General features: G+C 34.3%; 2 protein-coding genes across 2 annotated transcripts; both read right to left on the minus strand.

The window, feature by feature from the left end:
• Window positions 1-1,219: 1,219 nt before the first annotated feature.
• Window positions 1,220-4,911, minus strand: LOC132051617 (expansin-A2-like). Its single transcript, XM_059442774.1, has 3 exons — window positions 3,346-4,911; window positions 2,278-2,590; window positions 1,220-1,862 (listed from the first exon to the last, which is right to left on the minus strand). Exons 1-3 carry the CDS (start codon window positions 3,500-3,502, stop codon window positions 1,559-1,561), a joined length of 774 nt encoding a protein of 257 aa, XP_059298757.1. The 5' UTR covers window positions 3,503-4,911; the 3' UTR covers window positions 1,220-1,558.
• An 846-nt stretch (window positions 4,912-5,757) lies between these two features.
• LOC132051616 (transcription factor RF2b-like) lies at window positions 5,758-13,194 on the minus strand. The gene is made up of 4 exons (XM_059442773.1): window positions 12,617-13,194; window positions 10,350-10,482; window positions 9,726-9,810; window positions 5,758-6,419 (listed from the first exon to the last, which is right to left on the minus strand). The coding sequence occupies exons 1-4, from the start codon at window positions 13,078-13,080 to the stop codon at window positions 6,046-6,048; spliced, it is 1,056 nt and encodes a 351-aa protein (XP_059298756.1). The 5' UTR covers window positions 13,081-13,194; the 3' UTR covers window positions 5,758-6,045.
• Window positions 13,195-14,341: the final 1,147 nt, after the last annotated feature.

The raw sequence follows: 14,341 nt of genomic DNA on the forward strand, positions 1-14,341 counted from the left end.
TGGAAACTACTCCTATAACATAACAATAAGTTGCCCATTTCTACTTATTAACAATGATTAAATAGGATATCAAAGTGATAGAAAAGTGGCCCTCTATTTGATAAATGTCACCCCAACGTATATTAGTGAAAATGATAGAAACGTGCAGTTTAAAACCAAAAAAAGCTCAAAATGCAGTCTTTACAGTTTCTATAAGCCTAAGCGGGTACTAACCAATCACCAGGCACACCACATCAGAAGAGCCATACACCAAAAGTGAAATTTGACAAGTTGAAAGCCTCACGCCTTCTCCATACCCGCAGTAGTGATGAATGATATAGAAACAGATTGTGTAAACGAAAATGACATTCACCCTCAATAGGGAAGGTCATCACCGTTGAAGCTAAGCCTGTCAAGTGGGCCGGGTCGGGCCATAGTTAGTGGGCCGGGTTGGAGGAGGGAAAGGGGTGTCGGCTGCCACCCCTACCCGGGTAGGGGACATAATTAAGTGGTAGCAGTAGGATTTTAATTATTTTAAAAAAAAATTCTAATGCTAAAATTTATTAAGTTTGATACTTTAAAATTTAGTTGTTATCAACTTTATTTTAACCATCAAGTTCCTTAAATTATACTCAACTTTATTTTAACCATCAAGTTCCTTAAATTATACTTTGGCCCTATTTTCAATCTATAAATATCATTCATTCTTCTCCATATTGTCTCACAATTCCCTACTCTTCTCTTTCCCTAAATTTCCTACTCATCTAAATCTCTCTCTCTCTCTCTTCCAACTTTCAAGTTCAAATTTCAAAATTTAAATTTAATGGATAATGACAATCCTCCACCTCCTCCTCCAGTCCGAAGATCAATTTTATGAATATCTTTTTCTAGAAGCTTCTTTTTATAACAGAGAAATGCCAAGCTTGAACATATAGAATTAATACAGAGAAGGGCCAAACGATATGTGGAAACTACTCCTATAACATAACAATAAGTTGCCCAATTCTACTTATTAACAATGATTAAATAGGATATCAAAGTGATAGAAAAGTGGCCCTCTATTTGATAAATGTCACCCCAACGTATATTAGTGAAAATGATAGAAACGTGCAGTTTAAAACAAAAAAAAGCTCAAAATGCAGTCTTTACAGTTTCTATAAGCCTAAGCGGGTAGTAACCAACCACCAGGCACACCACATCAGAAGAGCCATACACCAAAAGTGAAATTTGACAAGTTGGGCTTTTTTTTTTTAGAAGTTAATGATCAAAAACACACTTGAATTATCATTTTTTGCGGGTTTCAACCCCACCTATAAGTTGTTCTCTTTTTATATCTGGACTATCACCATCTATGTATTAAAACAAATCTAGAAGCTGATCAGATCAATTTTGTTCCCTTTTCTTGTCTGAACTATAATGATCTACTCGAGGTGTGTTTTAATACATAGATGGTGATAGTTCAAGTAGGAAAAGAGAACAGCCCATAGTTGGGGTGTGAAACTCACGAAACCACGATAGTTCGAGTGTGTTTTTGGCCATTATCTCTTTTTCTTTTTTTAGCTAAAGTTTGTTGCTGAAATTAAAACTGAATCCCTTCAAAAGTTTGCCCAAATTGCCAGTTAGCGGGTGAAATGTTATAGCTTGTAATAGTCCTTCCATCACTTGTAGTCACTTGAAATGAAAGACTCTGACCAGTGAGATAGGAATTGCTTTGCCAATTTTGGCCCCAATTTCTTGACATTGTCAGCCATCCAGACCCAGACCCCTTAATAGAGACTGAATTAACATCCCCAGTACCTCCAACATTTGTCAATAAAACCAAGTTAAAATAAGAGTTTCCATTAATTGTAAACCTTATTCCTCCTTTCTTGTTGCAGGGCACCCTGTCAAAAACCATTATAGAACTTCGTGTCAGCCAGCAATTTCTTGAGAACTAAAGTTATAGGAGTATAAGATGTAATTGCGAATTTTTTACTGGAGTATAAGATATTAAATTATTGCTTACACATGATTTTTTAGATTTAATTTATATTCACTAACAGTATAATAAAATTTGTGCATTGTTAGTGCAATCTAAACTGCAGCTAAAGGTTACTTGCCCTATTGATTATGTTACTAGCTAATTTAGTTACCTATAATGAGTCGAAAGTGTATAATAGAAATACGTTATCATGTATTCAGATGCTCGATTGGAACAAGTCGTAGTTTGAGTGTCTAAATAAAATTTACTGACAAATTGAAAAGGCTATCAATGTATATGTATTCGCCTTTTTATTTATTTATAAGATTAAAGTTTACCTTCTGTAAGATACAGGGACAATTCCAGCTCTGTATTGGGCAAATTGCAAGAAAGCAGGCTCAGCCAAATCGAAGTGTTGGCGAGGAGGATTGCACCATCCACCATTGTCATTTGGCTCTGATGGATTTGGAGGGCAGAAATTTGTGGCAGTGACAGTAATAGTTCCCGGAATGCACCATTGAGGGTCATCGATGCAAGTGAGCTCGTAACAAGCCCCACATGTCAAGCCATTGTTGAACAGTGCTGTGCTTAGTGCTGCAGTGTTGGTTCCGTATCCTTGGCTGTACAAATTGCCATAACCACAAGCACCACCTACATACATGTTCCAAAATATTATTTTCTCCGTCCTAATTTAAGTGTCTTAGTTTGACAAGACACGAAATTTAAGAGATAAAATAAGACTTTTAAATTTTGTTATTTTAAAATAAAGATGTGTACAATATACTAAAATGTCCTTTAGATCTTTATAAACTTGTCATAGGATGTTTGAATTGCCAACATACTATATATAAAAAGAGGCACTCATTTTAGGACATACTAAAAAAGAAAGTAAAACACTTAAATTGAGACGAAGGGAGTAACATGTATTCTATACAATAAGTACAAGAAACTGTCCATAAAAAACTGAGATTTCTAATTTTAAATTAAGGCATGTTACCTACTAATAACTGAGATTTATATTATTAGTGTATATAAGTATAATCCTTTTTCAACTACTATTTAAGTATTAATTGAGTTTACTTATGAAGTGTTTAATCATTCACAAAGAATATATTATTTTCATTGTTTCGATTAATTATGTGTCTTACTTTATTGTTATTAATTTGTTCTAAAAAGAATGTCATTTTCTATATTTAGTAACTTTTTAATTATAACATTCCATGTGACATGTTTAAGATCACAAAATTCAAAGGACAGTTCAATACATTATACACATTTTAGTTTAAGACTACAAGATTCAAAAGTTTGTCGTTAATTTCTTAAACTCTGTATCAAGTCAAACTAACACGCACAAAACAAAATGGTGGCGTAGTTTGGAATGAAAGTTATAAATCTTTTGCACATACCCATTGTGCCAGAAGCATCACCCCCTCCATAGAATGTGGCATGAGCATTTTGCCAGCCTCCATAATCAGCAAAAGTCCCATAGAAGCAAAAGCTTAATAATAATAGTGTTAATAATAAAGAAGAGTATACTGTGGAGAATGTTGCAGGAACAGCCATTGATGAGAGAAGTTGAGAGTTAATTAATAAGGAAGGATGAGAGATAGTAACTAAATAGCTTTAATACCAGTTGAGGGGGATATGGAGGGGCTATTTATATTTACAAGTAGTAAACTTGAAGCAGAAATCGGGGCTTAAGATATGGTAGGCAGAAAGTGAGTATAGTACATAGTGATAAATTTGCAGTGCTCAGTCATAAAAGCTGCTGAGAAATTTCTCCTTTAATTAATTTTCTATATATACTGCTTATGTACTCTGTTTATTACTAGTAGTATAATTGGTTTCAGGTCATTAAAAAAATGACCAATATGCACATCAACTTCCAAAACTATAGACTCCCAGCACATGCATTTCTCAATCCTATCTTTAATTTCTTTCCCTTGTTTTTCTGCAATTTTAATTTGCTGTTTCTACTTAATGACAATTTTTTTCTATATTCTCTAGTTTTCCTAAAATTGAGCTAGTCTGTTAGGTGACAACAACGTCAAAAATAAGATAGCTTCAATGACCATACTAACTTCCAAGAACGATAGTCAAACCAATTTATAGCTGACAACATGGAACTGCATGGGCACTGGTACCGGAACATATTGTCAAATGTTGCTAAAAGGCCAAGGTTAAAGATGAACGAACAACTTCAAGGAGGTTGGGGAAATTAAATCAACATGTCCGGATCAATTTATGGGCACCTCAATATTTAATCTACTTAATAGTCTGTTATTGTATCTTAATAGTCTAATAAGTAGCACGTACCTTAACAAATCTCTTACTATCTTCAATGAAACTGTTTCTCTTCTCAATCAGGTTAGAGCTTCTTTGCTGTTTGATCAAGATAGTATGCCTAACTTCAGGTTTAGACCAAAGAAGAACAACTTTTGTATCAATGAAGGCATCACCTGATTACTATGGATTGCATATAGCTGCATATTTGTCTGTAGTAGTAGTTTACACTCCAAAAACTCAGCTTTGTATAGGGTGGAGTCCCTCAATCTTTTGTACATGTACTCTAAGCTGGTAGCTATTAGATTGGAGTCTTTCAATCTAAATGCATCATGTAAGCGAGGCTAAAATTTATGTCCTCCTCCGTGTAATTATCATTTTTGAAATGAACAAGTTGAGAGACTTGCCTAACTCCTCCATCAATATGATGGAACTTTGACTAAAAAAAATAGTACTACCTTGTATCTTTTCTGGAAATCTTCGAAAAAATGGGTTATGAGCTAAAAAAAATTGTATATGTTAAAGCGAAACAAAACTGTGTGTAAAGGGTAAAAAAATTGTATATGTTAAAACGAAACAAAACTGTGTGTAAAGGGTAAACCTTCCATCTCTTTCTATTGTTAGTCATAAAAATGGAGTACATATCAAAGAAGATTAATGAAGACACATGTTTGCAAATGGTGGCTACTATTTAATAATATAGTCAGTCAGAGCACCCACAAGAAAACCCCACATGATCTTCCAAGGAGACGCAGATCAATTCACTGGCATGTGCATATATATATATATATATATATATATATATATATATTATTCGTCTACGTCTGCCATGTGAATTTCAATGATCTGCTTAGGTATTTGGCCCTAATATATGGTCCCATAACGTGACCAGTTAGTTATTTGTTCCTCCTCCTTATTTTTTCATGTTTCTTGGTGGATAAAGACGATATGATGAAACTTCATATAGAAATATGCAGTAAATATATGGTACATGTCTCTCTGACTTAGAAGATGCATGTGACTCAGAAAGCAAGTCGTTTTGATTTCGTAGTTAGCTACGTTGATGACTTTTTGTTGGCCAAAAAAAAACAAACAAACAAACAAACTAAGCACTCCGATACTCTCCACATAGTACCTAATTAATGAACAGGGAACCACAGGAACCCTGCATTAGTGCATTATCCATGTTAACTCCTCTTACTCCGGCAAACTCATAAAAAACGACCTCAAAAACTTATCCATTTTCTGTCTTTGTTAATTTGTTTCATAGGGGAGAGGGGAGGATGGATGGTTAGAGAGGAGTTTCTAACTGTATAGTGTATAGTATCAGTACGAATTATGGAGGTATACAACACTTAACCTGAAAGTTGAGGGCACAATCAAAAGATACTCACTTCGAACAAAGGTGGTGGTTGCTTCAAAATTTTGAGAAACAATATTTGCTAAGTTGAAAAAGAATTTGTTGGAACTCATAAGAAGTTTTCAGCAAATGCCACCTTAAAGATCCAACACAAATTCAAGTACGCTAAAGACCATGACACCATAAAAATACGGCCATTGAGCAGCGGTAACAACCTTCCTTTAAAGTTACATGAATAAATCACAAGAAATGATTCAGACTAGCGAAAAAAAAAAAAGACGCAAAATCAAAAAACACAACAAGACATCTGGAAGCTACGGAAGCCTAAGACTGTGAAGTCAAATGGAACAAATAAAAAATCAAAAAAATTGAATATCAAGTTTTGGATGTTAAACATGTGTCAGTCTATGAACAATTCCAATAAATAAGGTCGGGAGGGTGATTGCACAAGTTGGCAACGCAATCACAATGTACTGCTGCTCTCACTGGCAGAAATAGAAGGTGCTTCAGTTTTGACAAGATGCTGCATACCCCTGCCACCGATATCGAGACCCTGAAAACGACCAAGGGGATCCTGTTGCATTGTATCTGGGAGAGACTGTACATGGCCTGCAAAACGGCGATTAGGAGTCAACAAGCTGTCCTGGAGGGAATGAAATTGCTGCATCTGTATGTTCTGCGATTCGCTATGTCCTGACTGTGGCTGATGGGAAAAGAATGCTGATTGGTTATATGGAATGTGTTGCATCCCCAAATTGTATGCATCTGAAGAGGAGGACATTTCCCCCGTAGCCATTTTAAGTCTTTCCACTTCCTGCTTTAGGGCTTCATTCAGAGCTGTATTACAGGAACAGCATAACAAAGACACACATCATTAATAACTGTTCTCATGATAAATGAAATCTATATATAATATAAAGCTAGGCATAGACAAGGTGATGTGGCATCTCTCTATGGCCTCCATTTCTATTTATCTTTTTTCTCCTTTTTTTTGGCTTTTTTCTTATTTTTTTATCATTATAATTCAATTAAACTTATTCTATTAATTATAGGCCATAAAGTTCCTCTACTAAAGTGGGGTTAATGTGTGTAGTCGTGGGTTTCATGGTTGTAATCGTGGGATTAATGCAGCCTGTATACCTTCTCCATTGCCTTCCCTAAATTGTAATGTTTGATTTATACACATGTGCAGGTTAACAATGACTCTTTATCTTCTCTTATTTATTCCATTTAGGTAGGTTACTTAGGCGAAGAAACTAATCATTTAACCTTCTTTATTACATGGAGTACTTATCATACATTAATTTTGGATTTTAAGACTACCCGGAACTCATTAATATGAATGTATAAAGGCTCCATCTTGCCTACTTCGTATCATGAAACGCTGGGGAGACCTTTGAGTCTCCAGATTTTTGGATATCTCTTTGCTATCATTCCTCTCTTTCCTATGTTTCTTTTTTCCTTCTTTGTTAATTGATTGGTTGTGCTAAGTACTGCTCTTGCACAAGTTTTTGTTGTCCTTTATTAAGAGTTGTTCTTCAATATAAAAAATGAGTTCTGTCAAATTATCACCTTGTGCACTCTCTCTCTCTGATCTTAGAGATGTCCCTTGAATTTTTAAGGTATTGAAGGTTAAAATTTTGGAGCAAACTGCTATTTTAACGGCGATCATTTGTTCATGGAATAGCGATTACTTTCAAGATACACATGATAAGTATTCTTTCCTTTTGATACTCTTCGTTTTGTAATTTATATTTTCTTTACCCGCTTGGAGATAAATTATGTTGTGGTTATAATATTCACATTAGTAGCATTTTATTTATCTATGTATAAATGGTGATTTTTATATGTTTTTTGAATATTCATTATGGTAACATGTTGTGCTATGTTTTTGTTAGTAGTAGTACTGCGACAACGGTATACCCCTTTTAGTATGGCATGTTGAATTTGTCGTGGCCTTTATTATAGATCGGAGAAATTTTGCAAAGAACTGTTTTCCTATTTATGTTTTAAATCTATTGGAGACAATTTGATGTCCATTTTGTAGGAATATCAAAAGTTGAGCACAAACAAGGTGATGTGGCATCTTTCTTTGGCTAGAATTCATATTTATCTTTTTTTTTCTCAATTTTTTTGGCTCTTTTTAGAGACAAATCAACCTAATAAATCCTTCAACCCCTTTAATTTTATCATTTTTATATTGCCTTAATTCTTTTCTAAATAAGTCTCATTAATTTCAATTCTTAATTAGTCTCATTAATTTCCTTTTTAATTATTTTAAGAATGGTGACGTTTCGAAAAAGAAGTGTAACGCAGGGAGGGTAGAGGACAATTCATCTTCCCCTACTGGAGTATATTTCTTTTCATATAATAACTACAAATATTTAATAACAGACCTCCACCTTCTGACATCTTCTCAAACATGTTCTTCTACTTCTTTTCCTCTTTTATGAACCATCCATGAAGACAACAATCAATAGCAATGATAAAGGATATTTAAGGTAAGTTTTTGTATATATGATTATGATCACATCATTGAGGAGATTCATTAACTTTTGTTCTTCATTTTCAATATGATGTTCCGTGATCTCAAATATAATGCAAAAGTGAATTTCATTTCAAAGTTTGCATGCCCTTTTATAAGTTACTATCATATGGTGATTTTTTTTCCATTCTTTATTTAACAGGTTTTTAGAGTAATGGTGCTCTATTCGTAACGCTCCAAGAATAGTGGTCAAGGATAAACGTCAAGACTCCACGACTGAAAAGAAACTGCATTACTGCACTGCTACTTTAATTTCACTTAATTACCACATAATACCATATATTCGTAATAATTTTCCCCAAAAAATTGCACTGATCATAGAACTATAAAATAGTTGGAAACATTTCCTCATATATATATATATATATATATATATAGTATAAGTTTCCAGTAAAGGCATTCAACTGATCACCCTTCTTCAGCAATAATTTCACCCTTGAATAGTAATATAAGTCTAGCTAGCTTATTGATATGTTTGAGGTAAGTTCATCTCCTTCTATAAAAAATATCTCCAGTCTTCGGTTTTCACTGATCCCGTCTCTTAAACCTTGAGATCTTAAAGCCAATAGGAAAATATTTCTTTTTTTTTATGAAAGTCGGTGCATGGAAAAAATAACCTTATCCATTGACATAGGGGATTAAGGTTTCACCATGGTTTCAGTTTGGTTCATTTCATTCTGAGATGGCTATGAAACAACTTGGTGGCTGTGTGTCTCAACACTTATTTTGATTGATGGACTTACGAATAATATAGCATTTTCATAGATGTTCTTTCACTTATTTCATGATAATAGTATTGTTGCTTGGGGAAAGGGGACGACACAAATGTGATCCTTTATTTTCTACAGAGTATTTTGAAACCTATTCCTTCTGAAACAAAATATATAGTATAGATGCATATGAATGTTGGAATATCTAATATTTGATGACAACAGTCCAAGAAAAGAGGCTTGCTACTTTATGTTGTTGTTGTTTTCGTTCACCACCTTATTTTTAAAAATTCAGGAGTCTCTTAAACTACTCAACTTTTCTCATTCTTCTTTTGCTGTTGTTGTTTTCACCACCTTATTTTTAAAAACCCAGGAGTCTCTTTAACTACTCTCAACTTTTCTCATTCTTCTGTAATTAGTTATTTATTACTTAATTGAACATCCATTTATGTGCTTTTTTTTTTTTTCGGCATCTCATCTTTTGGCTGTCCCTATAGTTATTTATTTATTCTAAATAATTTAACATTTATGTATATGCTCTGTTAAAAAAAAATGTGGTCTTAAAGAGGTGACACGACACTTCTCTTAAATCAGAAATTGCATTTATTATTATTTTTTAAAATCTACATGCTATTAAAAATTATTCATGACCGCGCGAAGCGCGGTTTAGTTTACTAGTTAAACATAATCTTGAACTGTTATTATCCCAATAAAGCAGACAGAACTTCATTATGACTTTCTATTTGTTAATTAGTAAAGTAAAAGTAGATTTAGTTTTGCTATCAATCTTGTAGACCAAGAGGTGGAAGAAGTTTCAAGATGATGTTAAGATGACTGAGAAACATAAAATTCTAGAAAATTGAAAAGATGAGAAAAGATAAATCATACCATCACGTAACTGAGCTTGCTGTGCCATAGCTTGCAAACGGAGCTTAAGCTCTGTATTCTCATTAGTAAACTGGGTTGTATCCCGCTGCAGATGGAAAGAACTATCAGATGTGAAGTATCAGTTATTGCGAGGGAGATAAACAAAAAATTCACTAACCAACATCTTAAAACTTCTGTTACTTTGAGGCATGTACTTTTTTCCCTTTGTATATGCACAACCCCCCCCCCCAAAACCCCACTCACACACACCATGAGAGGAAGATTTCAGAGGATATTATTTGCAAATCTACTTGAGAATTACTGTCATGCATGTAATACTTAGTTCAGAGGAAAAGACTTATTTTGTTACACATGTAGCTGAGAAAAGGTATTACCATTTGTCTGCAGGAAGTTAGTTCTTGCATCTAAACACGGCTAATTTTCAGACAAAATGAACGATTGCAATGTTCTCACGGTCAAATTCAATCATCAACCTTCCTAATTATTTAAACAGACACAGCCTTTGCTGACACAAAGGGCTGTTATCGTATGGTAGACAGACCAATAAATCCCATAGAGAGTAGAACACAATTTGTGAACACACCTATGAATTACATATTGCAAGTCTCGAAAGGGAAGAATTACCTGGAAAAGGGTTAATTGAGCAGAAAGAGTGGTTGCTTCTGTTTGAAGGGTCTGAACCTTTCTCTCAAGTTCAGTTATGTAACGGGCCTTCCTCTCTTTCGAGCGAGAAGCAGACTGCCGATTCGCCAAAATCCTGTACAAATTCTCAAAATCAGAAACATAATGTGGTATTGTATGTGCGTCAGACTCGGTGGTAGCTTGACTTAAATTTTGAGACAAGCGGAGCATGCTCACTGAAAAAAGAAAAAAGCAAATGATCTAATTCTGAACAGCTACCTAAATTCACTACAGTTCAAAACATTCAGCACATGGAATATCCTGACATTAGAAACTTTTCAAGAAAGCAGACAAAATACCATGTACTGTTGCCATTTCTTTCCTTTTTTTTTTTTTTTTTTTGAAACTGGTAACATGTACTGTTGCCATTTCTAAGGTTTCTAAAATCATAACTGCCAACTCCGTAATCTATAACCAGAAGAGAGGATTGTCACATGTCCAGGACTTGTTTTGGCATGGAATAGCATACCCTCTGCTACTAAATGCCCCTGATTTAAGCCAAAGGAATCTTCCTTTTGGACTATCTTGGTCCTAATAGATGGCCACCTTAGAAGCCAAATATTCTAGGGAATAAATTGACTGAACTTGCACATGGTACTTCATCAAAGTATGTACTTGAACACGGCATTAGTTCATTTAAATATTGACATGGCATTACTTCAGAAAGAATGTTCCCCAAGTGTAAACATTACAATGGACAAACAAAGCTCACTAGAGCTTGCTAAAGCTATGTTGGTTTTACGGGAACGGTGACATTTTTCATGGACGAAACAACAATGATCTCATGTGATACTTCAGTAGTGTTAGGAAACTCACCAATCAGGACTAGTGGAAGCTAATCTAGTTCAGAAGTTTTCTTATGCAGGTTACCTCAGAAGAGACATGATCCAGTGGTACTGTAGTAGACCTAACCAATCGCTTGTTTAGTCCAGAAGAACAAGTAGATTGACTTCACTTGGACGCACTGATATTCTTACAGATAGTACATGACTAACTTAGTCTTATTAGACTGTATTTTGCACTAAACTCCATTTAGTAAAGCTTAAGCTCCATTTCAGTTTAACCCAAATACACTACATAGTAAGAACTAACTCAAAACAAGACAGAAGAATCTCTTTTAATGAGATGGATGAAACTAAATCCAATCTAATTGTTAAAGTTCCTAAACAAAACCTTAATAAGAGAAAGAAGTGTGCGGACTGGTTCTAGGAAAGAAATGAGAAATGACCAATACTCGAGTTCTGATTAAAATAACTGTTTTTCTCTCTGTTCTGGAAAATTTCATGTCAACACGCATTTGCAAGTCTCTTGGAGTTATTCCACGCAAAAAGGGTCATATTTCAACATTCTGGTTAAGGAACTTCTAGTAACTTTGGAAAGAAGATACCACAGATAATCTGATCTAAAAAAGCATTTTGCTGCTTCAACACACACACACACCATTTCTTGGCATGAGGACTTGTACTTATAGATCTTTGACATCCTACTGTTGGTCTGCTTTAGCATTCGTCTTGTTCTTGCTTCTACAAAAATGCAGTTTTTATTTTAGATCACTAAGTCTCGACCTCAATTTGACATCGTGGCTTCACGATAATCATCGTAATCACTACTTATGAATATCTTTAGCAAAGCTGTCAACATTTTATTAACTTCCTACTTAGCTTAGCCCCTCGATCTCATGCACAAGTCATGTTGTTGGTAAAGTACCTAATTCAAATGACTATACAGCGTACAACTGGTGCATTAACACTAAGGGAATGCAGATCAATTTTAAAATGGTAAGATATGTTCGAGTTCGAGATCTCCAAGTAAGAAAAAAAAATGTGATTAATTAAAGTTGTTCTGAAAGTAAATCATGATATAAATCCAAGTAGATCTACTTCGAGAGTTTCCTAAACTCTGAATTTCTTCTCTACGTGTATCCTTTCAGATTTTCAAGTCTTCGGTAAGCCTCGAGCACTAAATCACAGTTCACACTCAACAACTTGCACTAATTTTATTGAGTTAAAAACGTGTGTTACCTTATGGCGCGTTTTGAAACAAAATGTGATTAGTTAAGAGTTGTTTTGAAAGTAAATCATTTTCACAGGAATAGATATAGATTCAAGTAGATCTACTACGAGAATCTAGACTTCCCCAAACAAAATCACACTCAAGAACTTGCCACTAATTTTATTGAGCCACCCTTGCAAGAACGCGTGGTTAATTACCTCTTAGCGCGCTTCGGATCGATGGTCCAGAGCTCAGCAAGCTTATCAGGAGCCATAGCTTTCTTAGCTTCAATACTCTCACTCAGCAACAAACTCGAACTATCAACAGAATTACTATGCCTGTGTCTCGGCCTCGTAAAACTCGTCTCACCATCACCACAATCAGCAACCAATCCACCACTACTACTTCCAGCTCCACCAGCATTGTTGAATCCAGCAACATCGCCACCACCGCTAGGGTTAGATCCGGAACCGAGTTTTTCAATGTCCATATAAGTAGAGAAGAAATCATCTTCGGATCCGATCTCTGCATCGAAAGGGTCGGGTACCAGATCTAGATCTTCGGGTAGACGGAAGTTGACTTCAGAGTGAGCTCTACGGTGATGAGATGGACGGAATGTGGATGAAAATGAGGGGGTTTGGTTGAGTTGTTGCTTGGAGTTTGGATTTGATGGATCTTGCATTTTGAAGCGATATACTTGGGAGATTCAGACAGTAGAGCCTCAAATGTAGGAAGATGGGGAGTTTTCAGCGGTGGAATTTAAGTAGGGGAGTAGAGTATATGATACTCTCTCCAATCCATATTCCCTTCTATACATTTTTTTCACATCCTATTTGTCTAAATTATTACTTTATCTCTATTTTAAATTATTATTTTTCTCTTGGTTTTTTTTACTTCCGTTAAATTTTTTTCAGGGTTGTTTTTGTTATTATGTTGTTGTTGTTTCTTGAAGCCGACGGTCTATTAGAAGCAATATTTCTATCTTCCAAAAAGAAATAAGGTTTACATACATTCGATCCTTTCCAGATTACACCGGATATGTTGTTGTAGTAGTATTTTAAATTATCATTTAATTACTACTTTATTAATTGAACAATGACAGTAAATTTGAAAACCTAGCTTATTAAACCAACTAATATTTGAGAATTGATGAACTAAACTTGTGAAGAATTATGGATGTTGTTCAATAAGTTAATAGATTATTTATTATAGTAATTATTTAGGATTTAACTCATATACTTCACCAACGACAACAACATACCCAGTGGTTAACTCATATACTTCAGTGTAAGAAAATTACTTTCTCCATTTAATTTGATGAGATTTTATTTGATTGAGCAGTAAGTTTAAAAAAGAAATGCCAAATTTTAAATTTGAGTTTTTAAAAGTGTCATAATATTTTTTTGGCTATAATTTTTTTTTATTAAGTATAAAATAAAAAATTTCAAATTATATTAATTTCAAATTTATTAAGGAATTATTCTTTTTCCAACAAAAATTGAATCACATAAACTGAAACAGAAAAACAAATAATATTGCCATGTAATTTACTTAATTAATATGTCAAATACTTAAATTTAAATTAAATCAATTGATGTTTGGACCCTTTAGTTTTGACTTCTTGACTGGAAAAGAGTTTTACTTTTGGTGAGCAAGCGGGGGGTCTCGTGGACTTGTCGGGTCCACTAATAGTGTATCATTTCGCCAGATAGGGTTCGCTGTGGGTCCATTTGGGCACATGAAAAGGTTGCAATGAGGATAACTTTATTGAGTTCATCAAATCCGGTAGAAGGCGGATAGGAGTTGGGTCCACTAGAGAGTTTGTGAAGCTGTTTAGAAAATTTTTTAAATTTATCATCTAAAATTTTATCATAGTAAATATATATGTGGCTATAAATTATCTCATTTAAAATAAAGTAAGAAATTTAAAGTTACTATAATTT

The sequence above is a fragment of the Lycium ferocissimum genome, chromosome 4 (genome assembly GCF_029784015.1).
Source record: "Lycium ferocissimum isolate CSIRO_LF1 chromosome 4, AGI_CSIRO_Lferr_CH_V1, whole genome shotgun sequence".
In the NCBI taxonomy this organism is placed as follows: domain Eukaryota; kingdom Viridiplantae; phylum Streptophyta; class Magnoliopsida; order Solanales; family Solanaceae; genus Lycium; species Lycium ferocissimum.